Source organism: Molothrus aeneus, chromosome 13 (genome assembly GCF_037042795.1).
Source record: "Molothrus aeneus isolate 106 chromosome 13, BPBGC_Maene_1.0, whole genome shotgun sequence".
Taxonomy (NCBI): domain Eukaryota; kingdom Metazoa; phylum Chordata; class Aves; order Passeriformes; family Icteridae; genus Molothrus; species Molothrus aeneus.
Window position 1 is genome coordinate 17217842 of NC_089658.1, and position 15611 is coordinate 17233452.

At 43.1% G+C, this 15611-nt stretch overlaps 1 protein-coding gene across 1 annotated transcript in view; it reads right to left on the reverse strand.

The window, feature by feature from the left end:
* The window catches only part of ADAMTS17 (ADAM metallopeptidase with thrombospondin type 1 motif 17), a 152030-nt gene that overhangs the window by 49037 nt on the left and 87382 nt on the right, over nt 1-15611 (reverse strand). Inside the window, exons 11-15 of the mRNA XM_066558883.1 lie at nt 13486-13587; nt 12254-12399; nt 9865-10031; nt 8908-9035; nt 84-204 (exon numbers count right to left, since the gene is read on the reverse strand). Of these exons, the coding sequence (XP_066414980.1) occupies nt 84-204; nt 8908-9035; nt 9865-10031; nt 12254-12399; nt 13486-13587 (664 nt within the window). The remainder of the gene's footprint in view (nt 1-83; nt 205-8907; nt 9036-9864; nt 10032-12253; nt 12400-13485; nt 13588-15611) is intronic.

A 15611-nucleotide genomic window follows, 5' to 3' on the forward strand; every position in this document is an offset into this window, starting at 1 on the left:
CAGTGCTTTCCAAGAGGAAGAGCTGTTACTGCTGCCCCAACTCTCCTCCAGCAAGCAGGAGAACCAGACCGAGTGCTACTCACCCATGCCCTTGGTGTGGTTGAAGTCTCCTTTCACCACCTTGCAGGTTTTCCCGTCTCCACTGCAGATCCCACATCGATCCTCTTTGGCAGCTGAGCCAATGATCCCATCACAGCCAATTTTCTAATGACAACAACCAGAGACCCCCATTACTTTGTTGGCAAGGTCAGAGCATCTCTAAACAATGAGGTCAAGACTAAGATTGACATCTGACTGAAAACCTGAATGGGGAGAAAACATTCAACTCTTAATTAAACTTTTGAAATATCTGAAAAAAGACCTCATTAATCAGATGGCTCAAGATACCTGAAATGAAAGAGTAGCTCAGTGGAAGCAGATCAGTTCCATATCTGGCCAATTTCTACCACAAGATTGCCTATGCAATTATGAAATTTTCCACATGCTTGCACTGTAATAAGAATCAACATTCAGTTGAAAAATAAATTATAGAATCTAACAGTTTCACCTAAAGCGTCACTAGAAATGGTGTTTTCATAATTTTCTATACATACCTATTTTTTTTTCCAATGAAACCTACAGTTCTGCTTCCACACAAGGGAAGAGTCACAATATTCTTCCTGTAGCCATGGGAATTATCACCATAATCTTCGTTATTCACAAAGCATTCATGGGTTATGATGGTGAACATTCCACTCTTGTAGATCTTGAGGCTGACAACACTGTCATTAATCTACATAAATGAATCTTGTATTCTGTCCATGCAAGACCCTTAAATTGATCAGCAATTCACTCCTAAAACATAAATTTCTACTGAAAAAAGCCTTGTCATTATGCAAGTTATTAGTAGAGATTGCACTATTAAAAATTAGTTTAAGATTTATTCTGCATAGATAAACAGTTTCTTGGCAAATGAGTAGCAGGACTGTCACTAGTAAGACTTATTTGACTGAGGCTATTGGGTCTCTCCCTTCTTTGCCTTCCTGTGATGAAGCCAGAGGAAAGTTGGAGAGATATCTTAGGGAACAATCAAAACAACAAACATTTTGAAAAATAGGGTAAGCAGGGAAATATTAAGAGAACTCAGGCTGTTTATCTGAGCCTGGCTGTGTGTAAGCAATTCAATTTGGATCAGAATTCCAACATTCCCCTTGTTTCAGAAGACCCTGGCCACTGCCTCAGTCCAGATGTATTTCAGGGATCAAAGATTGCCAGTGTTCCACTGTGTGCTGATGCAGAGCTTGTCTGGGTAGATCATTAGGGACAGATATGCTGAGAGAGGGTGATCATCCTGAACACATACCAGGGAAATGCTGCTCATTAACTGGCACAGCACCTACACTGGTGCACAGGAACAGCAGGAAAAAACTGTATAAATGCATAAATGGGAGTTAAAAGAAGGAGGAAGAAGATTGTGGATTTTTTGGCAGTTGCAATTCTCAAGCCTGAACTTCACGCCCATGTCCAACAAATAATTTTGGGATATTGAACGTGATTCTGCCCCCAGAACAGAAGGATGTCCCAGCAGTTCTCCTTCCAGGAAAATCAGGATGATTTATTAATGGGGTTGCTGAAAGGCAGCTGGAAATGAACGCCTGCCTGCCACCCTGCTGAGATACTGGAAAGGCTGTGTTTAATTTAAGGCTCTGGTGCTATCTTTTATTGTGCTGCATTGTTATTAGCACTATGTGAGCACACAGATGAATAAAGGGAACATAATGAGTGTTGAACCACACTTATTCCCAGAGCTACATGAGGAGTCTGTAGGACTCTAACAGGGAGGGAAAGAATGGGGAGTTGGCAATCACATGCTTTGTATTTACGCTGGAGCTTCCCAGATAATGGAAACCAGTGGGAGCCAGCAAAGCTTGAGAAGGCTGGGTCCCCTCATCTGAGACTGGGGTTCAAGACAAGCCCTTTCCTCACACCTTTACTTGCTCACTGACACCCTTCCACTTGAGAGGCCCTTGAGAGGCATGGAGCGAACCCACTGAATCCACAAATGTAACTCCCAATACCTTTGCTGGTTTTTACCTTTCATCTTCACCCTGTTCCCTGTGAGTGAAGGAACTGGGAATGGCCCTTGCACCCTCCTCTTCAAGGGCACCATTGCTCCCATTCACACAGCAAACTTTTCCCTCAGTGCAGGCCCTGAGACTTAAGGCTTCCATCACGTTTGGGCCAGGAAATGGCTTCTTACAAAGGAATATCTCTAAGAGAATAAAACACTTTTTTCCATGGCTTCAAGATGAAAACTGGTGCATTCTTGCTACTTTATGGGGGAAAAATACCTTGGAAGCACTTTAGTGTTGTCTACATAAACATTAGAGCCTGTTCCCCTCTCCCCAAGCCTTCCAATAATTTCCAAACTGAAAGTGCATTTAGTAAGAGTACATTTAATAACGGTACATAAGGAAACAGCTTTGGGTAAGATCTGACAGTGGATTCCAAAAGCTGCAAAATCATTTAGAAACACATTGCAGTGACCACCTTGGTCACTCTGATCCTTTGAGAACTCTCCACATGGAAAATACTCTTAAAACCACCACCATGGCCACTCTTAAAACAAGTGGATCAGTGGATCAGAGGGGAAGAGACAGGACTGGAAGGGCAGAACACAGTGGCTGGGTGTGAGAGCCCCTGAGACTCCAGCACTGGCAGTGTGTACATCAGCAGTTTCCCACTGACAACATGCTCTGTGTATTACACTGCCCATCCTTTAACTACAGAGCTGTCCTCAGCCTGCAGAAAGCTTTCCACAATGTGAAAGCTTAATTAACCACATGCAAAGGGAAAATTCCAAGTTTCACTGCTCAAAAGTCAAGTTTTTACAGTGCAGAAAGAATCCCTTAAAACCTAAATAGTTCAAGGGAGTTGTTTGATCTTTGCCATCTCTCATTGGTTTTGTGTTACTTCCTGTCCACTCCAACCAATCAAGGTAAGGGGATTAATTAAATTAAGAAGCAGAAAGGGAAAGCTTTATATTCTGAAGAAAGAAAGACCCTGTAAATAACAATAACATCCCATGTGTTTTCTGACCCAAGAGTTATCCTGCAGATGAGCAGACTGAGCCCATGGACCAGCCCATCCAGCAATTGCTGGATACTTTCAGTTCCATCAGTCTTGAATGGACTGGTGAGAAGGGGAAGCAGCTTTAAAACATGGGAATGCTGGTAAGAAACATGAAAATAAGTCTTTTAGGGCTTCAAGTCCTCAGCATGGACAGTCAGAAATGTGTCCACAGGTTTCTTGAAGCTCTTCCACCCAGGCAGTCTCCTGCTCTGATACCACATTTTGGAACTAGACACCGACCTTTAAATTGGCAGGTAACTGCACGTTTGCTGAGCCAAAGGCCTGAAATTAATTCTCTTTAAGCTGATATCTCCATCCACCCTTCCTTCTCTCCCTCCCCCTTCTTCTCATTTTTATAATTAAACATCTGAAAGTACTGCTTGTTGGGTGGTATTTCCAGCTTCAGTCATAGCTGGCTCCAGCATAGGAAAACTCTTCTCTTTTGAATACATATCACTTGGATTCTTCTGTGTGAACTATTCTCTGTATTGCTTGGGTATTTTTTAATGATATTTTTATTTGTATTTTCAATGGCTGTGAAAGAGCTCAATTGATACAGCTTGTGAGGGTATGTTTTGCTACATAAACACAATTATTTTTGTTATATACACCCACTCTGTGCAAGAAATGACATTGTAGGCTCACAAAACTGTAATGCTTCCCATATGCTGAACTAACTGGCTGTCTCAATGGATCAAATATAAATATTGATGCAACATGTGCCACTTTACAAATTAATCATGTACAGAGCAGGCTGGTTATGACAGATTCATCTACACTGCCAATTCCTTCTGTCCATAATATCCAATGCCATTGATACCTCCAGGGATGGACCACATGAAACAGGAATGTACAGATGTGAGCAAGTGACATTCAGATCTGAGGGGAAGAGAATTCTTATGTCATTGTTTTAAACACATCTGCCCCTGTGGAGGGTTGTGGGGGCTGTCAGGGCTGGCTGAGGTGAGTCTGGGTCCCTGATCAAACAGTTCCTCTCTGAGTTACTCCAATTTCTGTTCCACAACAAGTTTTGTGCTAGGGGTTGGAGTCCCTGTAGGAATTAGTTCAGCAAATATCTTCCTGTCATTTCCCAAGCCTTCAGATTTTGTCTGAATCAGAGCAGCTCTGCTGGATCAGGAGTTAGACACATCCTATTTTAAATCAGCATTATCTCTTCTGCATTAGATCTGCAATGTCATCTGCCATTGACTTTGTGCTTAGATCCCTCAGCAGCTCATGGGGGTGTTAGACACAATAATTTATGATTTTTCACACTTAGATATTGAAGGCTATGTGTCAAAACCTCTGTGTTCATGAGAGAACATGCAAATAATGCAAAGCTCTTTCCCATCCCAGGAACTCCTTTGCTTCTGTTCTATTACATGCTTTCCATGGGACAACATGGAAGAAAAACTGGGGGAAATAGCATGGGTTTTTTGTTCTTCATACCCCACACCCCAAGTACACCACAAACTAGTAGGATATCGACAAAGACTTGGTTTTGTCACTATGCCTTACTCACCAAATCCCTGATACTCTTTTAAACCTCAGATTACATTGCTACAGATCCAGACACGAAAAAAAACCAAAAAGGCAATTATACAACAGGTTTCTGTAGTTCAGACAATCCTTCTGGATTTTGTGCACATGCACTAAATAATTTATCAAAGTTCAGTGCTAAGCCAAGTTGTTGTATGGAGACAAGCTACCCAGTCTGGAACATCTTGTACCACAGTTTGTAATGCAGGAATATGAATAATACATGGAAAATACTCAAGTGAGGAGACAAAGCCAGAACTCCAGGCATCAATCAAATGCAAAAAGTGGGTACTAAGTATGTAAAAAACTGTTTGCCAGAAGCAGGTCCAGTAGACAACTTCAATTTCTCCTCTGCCACCTGTGGCACTCTCCTGACACTCTGCCTGTCCAGTTTACAGAGGCTGTTTTTGATAATCTGTCCATTTTCCAATTTGTGCTCCCCTTTCATAGAGTGTGACAATCACTTTCAGAAGAAAATAGTTCTGTAACAATTCTGTTGTGCCAGGACAGCCTAATATGTGGCTTATTCTCATTAAACACGCTGTGGATTTACCAGCCAGTTGAAAGGAGGTGTGATATGACAAAACATTCATGAGAAAACTGCAGATAGAGCCAAAACATCTTCACCTCTTAAATTGTTAAATCCCAGCAAAGACTGCCCTTGATCTCTAGCCCAGTTCTTGCTATACAGGAGGTCTCTCTTTTCACAGAGACCTTAAATTACATCCTGAAGCACAATCTGTAGTCCCCACTGGAAAGTTCTCATGCTGTCATGAGGCTCAGACTAATCCTCCTTTGAGAAAAGCCAGCACAAGGTCATGTGCATCATACCAGTCAGCTGAGCAGCTTGTCTTCTCCTCACCCCTCTGCTCTGTGACATCTGACACTTTTTTTAGCTCCACTTCTGCCAGCAGTTTTGAATTAACCTCAGCAGCACAGAGCAAAACAGTGTAAGGGGTTAGAAAGGGCCCTGTTGTCATAAGTGTTCTCTCATCAAACACACACCCCACAGGCCCAGGGAAGAACAAAACCCTCGGGAAATCCTCTCCCTCAGGAGAATCCTCTCCCTGAAAGCCATTTGTCACTTGAAGGGAAATGGGAGGAGATGAACCCAGTGTGAAGTGCAGGTTGCAGTGCTCTACCCCACCTTCCCCATGGCTGCAGTGCCCATGACAGGGAAAGCAAATTGCTGCAAAGCCTAAATGAGCACTCACCCTCCTCCTCCAACACATCAGGCTGCTCTTGTTCTCCAGCCTGCTACAGATTTTCTGTCTCTGAAAAATCTCTGGGGAAAATAAATTTTCCTTGCTAGAAGACCATGTGCATTTTGAGGAGGAAAGGTCAAAGACCTACACATGCTTTGAACAGGGGATCCAGTTTGCTCCGAGGATGGTAAGAAATGGTGCATTTGAAATGTTCAGCCTCAAAACCAACTCAAATAAACAAGGAAAAAATAAATTAGGACCTTATGATTCATCTCAAAAACAAGGAGTAAGGCTAGAAAAAGTCTAGGTGATTTAGGAACCCCCATGCTAAATTTAGGGCTGACTTTGCTCTTTGGTGCTTCTATGCATGATCGAAGTAATAACCAAGTTTACTTACTCCAGCTGCCTTCAGGTGTAAGGGATAAATAGAGAGATGCTGCTGCTTTTGATGATTTTGTTTCAGGGATAGTGAGGCTGACAGCAAAGGCTTCATTGACACCTTTTAGATTGGAGCTCAGCTTTAAAGAGAAACTGTAGTAACTTCACAAAGTAAAACTGAAGGAAAATTCTCTTAGTGCCCAAAGGTATTTGGGGCATTTTGAGGCTTCAGAGAATCTGTTCCTGCTTTCCTTCTCAAAACCCTCCTCTCCTTGCAACAGTTTTTTCTCTACATTCATTCATCATCCAAGAACGATTCGCAAGCTGCATTTAGGAGCATCTAGGAAGGGAGAAGATCTATTACATTTCCTGGGCTAGATGTTCACAGGCAATGGTTACTGCTAATTTGTCTGTTGCACTGACAATGTGTCATTCCTGCCTTTGAGAGCCTCTAACTAGAAGGATTACATAAGAAAATAAATAACAGTAATACCACCCTCTGATTTCAGCACTTATTCTCTTCTCCAGACCCCCTGCAATGCTTATTGCCAGGCTTTGTCTATGCTGAGTAAAGAAACAAGGAAAGCAGTAATTAAATGAATATGGCAATTAAATTGGTTTAATAGGCAGCTAGTTAGACAAGTATCTGTGGCAAATGGGGTACACAGGCACATATGGCAATTCTCAGCACTGCACTGCATATATGGCAGAGGAGTATTATAAATGAGTTCACAGGGCTTTCAAATCTGCTCGGCTTGAACTGATCATTTCACATTTTTTCTCAGCCAGATGCAAATGGACTGAATGTTCTGCAGCTGTCATCACCTCTCTGCACAGTTAAAGGCACTTGCCCCCGACTCAGAGTGCAATTTGCTTTTCGTGATGTACCTCCAGTGCTCCGTGCTCATAAAGGAATTCATTTGGAGAGAGCTGGCTACTGATCCTCCCTGGATGAAAAAAAGGTGCCTTGCCATGATGTCTGATTTACCATTTGTGGCAGTTCTGAAGGTTTGGAGCAATAAAACTGGCCAGCCCAGAGTAATGGTCAATGGCACACAGCTGGAGGTGCACAGCTGGCCTGACTATAAAAGGTTATTAATGGGTTTTTGTTTTAGCTTTTTTCAGATATTGCCAAAAACTGGGAAAAATTAAGTAACTTGGGATGCACCATGAACCTGGCTCTATGTGCAAAGCACTTTGTATTATAAAGAATCAAACTTGTACTGGCTCCCCAGACTGCTGCTATTCATATTCTTCATTGGAATAAATTAGAAAGAGAGATTTAAAAATGCCTCTTCAGCATCATTTGTCAAGAAACAGTGGGAAGTGTCTCCTGCAGCAGTGCAAAATTCAATCCAAAGATTTTTCACTTCTGTCTTTGCATTGTTATTAATAAAGCTGCTTTATGCCCCCAAAGCCTCTCTCACACCCAGGTGGGTATTGTGTTCATTTATCTCCCTGCCTGGAAGGCTCAAAGCAATAAAAATTGGCATTTCTTAACCACTCACAGAAACCAGAAATAATGCCAAATTTGGTGTGCCCTGTGTCCCCAGGGCAAACCAGTGAAGTCAGTGGAAATAAAAGGTGATGCCAAAAAGCTGTTCTGGTGGATGCAGAGGGCTGGTTAATACCAGGAAGAGCAAATCTTACCACAGGATACACATCTAGATGAGGAGAAACTTAAAGGGAAGAACTGCCAGGAAGAATCCAGCCCTGGCAATGCTGCTGTAGCCAAGTGAAGGTCCCACCACTGTGGTGTGTGCAGCACACTTTGAACACGTGCTCCATGATCAGGAGAGAGGAAACTCATGAAAGGTCTGCCCTGTCAAACTGACAAATGACCTGAACCCATCATCAGGAGCATCCACTCCAAACAACATCCTGTCTTTTATGATCTTTAAATACACATTTTCTCATCTTCCTTCCCCTGTGCAAACATTAAATCTCCATCTTATATAGGTTTACACAACTCCATTTAATTTTTGAGGAACCTGAAGCACCAGCTCTAAGAGCTGTCCTCCTTAGCATTCAATGTATTACAAACTCTCTCAGCAAACCATGAAGTTTTATTACTTCCCACACCTCCTTTTGGGTGTGTGTGTAATTTGGTTAGAGAGAAATAATCACTGCAAGGGTTATGGGGCACCACTTTAAGAAAAAGAGAATTCAATCTGAAGACTCCAGCTCGTGTAGCTGCAGGAGCCAAGGAGCAACTGGTACTGAAAGGTTTTCTCAGTATTTCTAAGAAGGAACCAGGTTGACCCAAAAGCATCATGATTCTGGCAAGATAATGCTTGTAACAGGCTAGTGACAATTTGTGAGCTGATTTGCAGCTTCAGTGCTTTTATCAGGGATTTCTCTAATAGCCAAAAAAGAGCAGTTAAGCAGGCCAGACTTCTCCTCCAATCTGCTCCCCTCACAGAAGTCCCTTCCCACCCAAGCCATGCACACAAGCAAATGTGATTTTTGAGCATTCCCAGCTGTTCAGGAAAAATTTCATACCTCGGGCATTCAGCACAATTCTCAGACCAATAACAGAGCCATGGAGCACTTGCAATGAGCCCTATAAACCAGGGCTGTCCCCTCCCCTCAGGGACATTCTCCCAGCCCCCAGCACGGCGCTGCCCCAGACTGGGCCTACCAGCAGAAATAGAACAAGAGAAGGTTACTCCACCTGGCACTTGCCATGTACACAGAGGTCTGTCTCATAGGGCCCACAGGGAGTTCCATCCAGGACTCTGTCTGCCACCAGCACAGGAGAATCCTTGCCCAGTGGGGAGCAGAAGAGCTCACATGGCTTATCTGGGAAAAGAAATATGACAATTGCCCTTGGGAACAACACAAACAAGGGTCTGAGGCAATGGTGATGCATTCTCTACATAAATACATTTGGGTATCTCATCTTTGAAGGAACATGAGGCTTTCAGTTTAAGTCTGTCATTTTCCCACTTTAAATATCACTATTTAAAGGGTTACATTGATGAGACTGGGCTTTAACAGCACAGAAAACCAATTGGTCAGTACAGTTTTGTGTATCTATTTGTAAAGGGAAGATGTTTGTTACAGGGAACATTCATCAGTCGGATAAGAATGATCAAGTCATTGTAATTCACAGAATTCAGGCTACAGCCAGTGATTTTAGAAGAACAAGTTCTCCAGACCATTTCATATCCCAGCAATATCTGCTTGAATAGCAGATGAACAGCAAAGCCCAGCAGAGGAAGTGTTAAAGGAATACAGGTGAGATAGGTAATCCCACTACGTATGCTGAGATGCCCCAAAGTGACATAAATTAAAATATGGCACAGGGAATCCACCTTTCTTTCCAGTTCCAAACTAACTGGAACGTTTTTATGTTGAAAAAGCTGGGAATTTCAGACTGGGAATCAAGTTAAGGCACTTCTCTCTCAACATTTCAAAAAGATGAGTAAAGCATTGACAACTCTGTATGTTCTATTAAGAAGGCTAAAGGAACAGCAGGGCAGCACCAAGAACAATTAATTGTAATTAGTCTTTCAGCTGTAGCTAAAGGGGGCCTACTGCAGCCTTCTCACCACCAATGGAGCCCTGCAGATGAGAAACTGCAGCAAAAGAACAGTGAGGAATCACAGATGGAGATGAAAAAACTCACCATCCACGATGACAGCTGTCAGGAGGCTTTTCTTCTTGTTGGTGTACCTGTCGTGGGCCTGGCACTGCTGGTCCCTGAAGCTGGGCACCCCTTTGGGGCAGGGCAGGTTCTCACACACCGTGTGCTCCACGCTGGCCCCACGGCAGTTCTTCCCACCCGGCCCCGGGCTGCAATGGGAAACAAAACCAGGGTCAGCACCAGACACCTGGAATGTTCCATCTTCCCCCTCCCACCCTTCCTTTGCCCCTTGCCTCAAACATCCCATCAGCACATGTCCTCCTTGCAATTAAAATGCCACAGAAGCAGCTATAACCTGCACTGTTGGCATGGTATCCAGATCCTGTGCTGCAGATAACCTCCATCCATGAAATCCATGCCATTCCACACATTTGTTTTTTAAACATACAGGAAGGGCCACTGATGCAACATCAGAATTAAGCACCTGCAAAACTTATCTGTTTTTATTTATGAATCCCCAGAGAAGAAGGAAAACTCAAACTCTCAGCAATAGCCTGTATTTTCTTTGCAAAATAAAACGAAATACAAACAAAAAACCACAGGTAAGCATGGAATCTGGAATTCCAGGTCCCAAGCCTTGCATTTATGAGCTCGAACGTGGGATTTCCAATAAACAGGGCAATCCAAGCCCCTCCTGGCACATGTCTGAAACAGTGACTGTGTGAGATATTCTGGTAGGCAGCCACTTTTCACTGTATTTATGGCAAGAGAATCCACCAACTAAGGGAACTGAAGAAATCAAAGTCCATTTATGCTGCTGTGACCCTTTTACATGACAAGGGGAGACTGGAGAAGGGATGCTCTGTTTAAGCCAAGGTTTTCTCCTCAGTCCAAAGCCTAGACAGGAACACAAGGCAGTATAACTCAAAATTCTGCACGTGCAAACTGGCTTATGACACATTCCTTACAACCATGGGGATGCAATGCATGTAAATGTTCAAAGAAATTACAGAGAGGAAAAACCAAATCAAACAGTGAAGCAACTGGTTTAAAAATACTGATAGTCCCACAGGCTCAAGAGTCAGCTGGCAGAAGCAGAGATTCCTGTAAAAAAAAAATCCCAAGACCAAATATATACAAAATAAAAGATAAATCCCTTAGCCAGTATTTCTGGACAGTGAATAAACCAGCTGCAGAAGTGGGCTGAGGCCAGGAATTTGAAGCAAAAGAGGATCACGTGTGTATCTCCAGCCAAGAATGTATATGAGCAAGAGAATTTTAAAATCAGTGTGCAGTGTTGGAAGGAGCATTTCCTGTAATTTAATGAACGATGATGAATGGATTTAGGTTTGGTCAGCACTGTAGCTGACAGCAAAGAAACCAGCTCAGTCCCCTTTTCAGGAAAATGAGCTGGTAAAAATCAAACCTGGATATTTTAGACATGCAACTGCAGCTCAGATAAGGAGAGCAATAAACAAAAATATCATTTTCACATAATTACAGGTCAACAGCATCAATTGTGAGCCTATCCATCATCTAGGCATGTCTTTAAAGTGACTGTGTTGCTATGCAGAATTTCAGCCCAAATTTAAAAAGAAAAGCTTTGGGTACTTCATGTGTAGAAGAAAACCTAAAATCTGAATAAAGTCAGAGATACTGCATTTGGAGGGCTGCTCCCAAGGCTGCGAAGTTATAATATACACAACAGGGTGGCCAGTTAAATGGCAGTTAAATTTAACCTCTTCAGTACTCCAAAACGATGAAGAGACGTCCAGATGGGCCTCAACTGACCTAAGGGATGAAGGACAACACCTACATTTCATCCTGAATCAGAAAAAATCCAAGCCCATGCAGAGAGCACGGACTTGTTTGCAGTCACTGTGCAGGAGCTGAAGAGCATCCACGGCTCTCTGCATGCATGAAAACCTTGCTGTTCTTATGCAGCACATCCTGACCTATGAGTATCTCAAGGGGCTTTGCCAAGGCAGCTCTGGGACACTGATCATTGTCAGCCACTGCACTGCTCCCCAAGCTCAGAGCAAGCACTCCTGCAGAACTGATCTCTAAGGCACATTGGCTCACTTTGGTCTGTAGATCCAGATCAGCCCCTCCTCATTCACTGTAGTGCTGGAGGGGAAACACAGCATCAGTTTTTCTGCCAAACTACATGTATCTAATTCAACTGTATCCACCTTTGAATCACTGCAATGGGAAACTTCCAAAGGTGACCCTTCAAGCCACTTCCACAGAACCACTTCAAGTCACTCCAGGATTCCAACCTGGTCATTGCAGCTTGTGAATCAGAAATTTCTTCAGAGCTTCTGCCCAGCTCTGATGCCCATGCCTCCCCTGTACTCTTGCAGCAAGGGTTGCCCAAGAGGGAGAAGGCTGCCAGCACGGCAGAAGGAGCCAGGATGGTGTGAGGACTTACGGGGGGTTGTCACATTTCCGCTGCCTGAAGCGCACGCCTGTTCCGCACGTCCGGCTGCACATGCTCCACTGGCTCCACACGCTCCAGTCGCCGTCCACGTGCTCAGGGATGGGGGTTTTACTGACACACTCCCCAGCTCGGCACCACTGCAAGGCAACCATGTTAGCACGGCCTGGGAGGAAGCCCTGACCTTGCACAGGTGGACTTTAAAGGATGGCTGAGGGATTGCAACAAGTCCACGTTTAAGTTTCTAGGGATTCGAGGCTTTGGTGAGGTGGCAGTAGGGGAAGGAGGAAGGGAGGGGGTGAAATGTAAAAATTTAAGTGTCACTCTCAACAAGCCCCTGAAGGGGGTTCTGTCATTAAAAAAGCAATCACAGAATTGAGCCTCTTACTTTATAAAACAGATAATTATCTAAGCACTAAGACTTGAAGCCCCTCGATTCACAGCAACTGAGTCCAAGAAATTATACCCCAAAGCAATGCCTTCATCAGCACTGCTCCCAGTATGTACAAAATGATTGAAGTATTTTGGACTTAACTTGGCTAAAGCCCCAAACCCCTCTGGTTCTAATAGGTTGTGCTGGCTCCTGACCAAGCAGCAAACTTGGCCTGTCCAGGATGTGACAAAGTGAGCACAGCTAAGAAACCTTATGAAAGAGTCAGCAGGACTCCTCCAGTTAGAAAAACATGGGCATAAAAACCTTTTTTTTTTCAGTTTCCTTGTCATGGTTTCCAGGACCCAGTTTTTCTTGACATTGTTTATCTTTATTTGCAGGCAAAAAAAAGGTTCCAATCCTTGATTTCAGCAGCCAGCTTCTTAATTTTACCCTTTCTTACCTCCCCAGCTATATCATAGATTAAAAAAAAAAAATTAGAGTCCAAAACCAGTAAGTAGGGGGCTGAGAGTTACCAAACCAGTAAAGTTCCAAAAAACACATATATAAATAAATACAGCCAATTATTACCTCAAAAAGAACAGAACATCACTGAATTTGAGCTCAGTTCTCTTGAGCTACTTGTAGAAACGATGAAGTTTTTAAGTAGCCTCTTTTTCTTTCCCCATTTTCCTCACCTCCCCAAATGTCAGACTAAATGCTCTGCACACTTTCTACCTCAAATACAACCCAGAACACGACCAGCTATGGGTTTATGGTAAATACTGAACATCTTGGAAACACTTTTCCCAATGCTGGGAAACAAGAAGTGACTGCTGCTGAGCATCCTGATTACCTTGTCTGCGCCACACTCGGTACCATCCAGAGGGGGGTCCAACTTTGTCTTACAGGATGTGTCTCCTTCCACCAGGCACCAGAGCCCAGCACACATCAAATGCTGTAATCACAAAGCAAGGAGGTGAAGTTATTGCTTTTGGAGATGCCAGCCATCATTATGGGATACACTTCAAAGCTCAGGCAGTCTTTCTCAAGTGAATCCAGAGGCATCCAGTTGGTTTGGGAGCAATTACTTTTTAAGGGTTGATTGGCATTAAGTGGTGAGGCTGGAAACATGAAAGAGATTGATGGATGCCACTGACAGGAACAAAACCTACCCCAAACAAAAAGTGTGCTATTTGAACAGATTTCTTTTCACAAGAATAAATCTGGTCCATTAAAAAGGAATCCTATATGGGAGGCCACGTTGGGTGCTTTGGAACCATGCCAAATGCTTAGATGTCCAAGATACTTAATTACTCCTATTTTTTAAAAAAATAACTGAAGTAACTGCAGCTGGTGGTAGCAATAATCAGCCAGCAATGCCCCTGGGGAGAAGGTGGAATGAGAAAGAGGAAAGGCTGTCATGGTGTGCTGTACAGCAAAGGAGGAGCTTGGTGACAGGCAGGGTCAAAGACTGGGAATATTCTGGGGATCATTCCCCAGTGCTGCTGCTCTGCTCAACCAGTGTGTGTTGCAGGGATCTCAGTGCTGACCACAACTGTGACCTGCCAGATCAAAACATCTTCAGAATTTAAGAAAAAGCACCAGGAAAAGGGACCTTTGCATCAGTAACATTTTCCACAGCATCCACCATGCTTTGCATTCCATGGAAGGGGATGATTCCAATACAGTGCTACATAGCTGAGTACCAGAAGAACAACAAAGAATAATTACATTTCTTTCCACTATTGTTCACATTTCAATGTAATGGTAAAAAAGATGAGAAACCTGATTCTAGTGCCAGCTGGTCTTGTCAAGATTTATTGCACCTCATTAAATGGTTGAGTCAACATGCTTCAGCCTCATGGTTCTTCCCCAATGTAATGTAAGAGACTGTGGGTGCATGTGTGCTTTGTGTACAGGCATGTTGGTATGTCTCTATAAAACACACCATGTCTCTATAAAATAGATCTGTACAAGAGAGGGTGCAGATGAGATGAATCCCAGTCCCAGTGATGATGTAGAACATACTGAAACAAAACAGTTTTCACAGCAGTATCTGCATCCTGCTCCATTTCCACATTTCTTTCTGGAAACAGAATTTTTCGCTATTTAAACCCAAAGAACATTCACAAAAACTGGAAGCAGACAGCACAATTCAGCATCTGTATTAACCACAATGCAGAAAGTCAATGTCAAACAAACACAACAGCAAATACTCCAGGGAAACCTAAATCAATGAATTTTCAAGACATTTTCTCTGAACAAATAGAGCATATGGGAAAATATCAGTCTTTAGTAATTTTGACTAAATGACTGTGACTAATTAGTGGTTTACCCACAGCTCTGAAAGCACTTAAACACCAATTAGCCATGAGGACATCACACACAGTTTTATTGATAATAAAATTACCTATCGATAATATAATTTATTGATAGGTACAGAGAGGCAGAAGCATTGACAAGGCAGAGATTTCAGAGCTTACTGAGAAATTCATTGTTCTACCTCATGACTCCCAGATTCTCCACCCCCTGCCTTCTGGAGAGGACTAAAATCAAGAAGTACATCAATTAACCATGCATAAGCTTTATAGGAAGAACACAAATCTAGGCCATAAACCACAGTGTGAAGGCACTACCAGCAAAACCTCCTCCCCAACTGTGCCTGGGGACAATGTTGGTACGTAAAATGAAGGGAAGCTTTGGAAATGAAAGATGCAGACAGCAAGTATTTCCACTTTTCCAGTCTTCAGCCCCTCTCTTACATATAACCACAAAGCTTCAGAGCAGAATGTGAGGAGAAACACTCCAGCCAGATCTCTTGAATGACCCAGACAGAAATTTTGCCCCCAGAAGGAAACCCTCTGCTTCTGCTTTCTGTCAGAGGAACATCCTGGCTGAAGATGTGATGGAATTCACTACATCCCTGAAGGAGTTGTTCTAGACATATATGAGCGCCATTGCTAAATATCTGTGCATTAA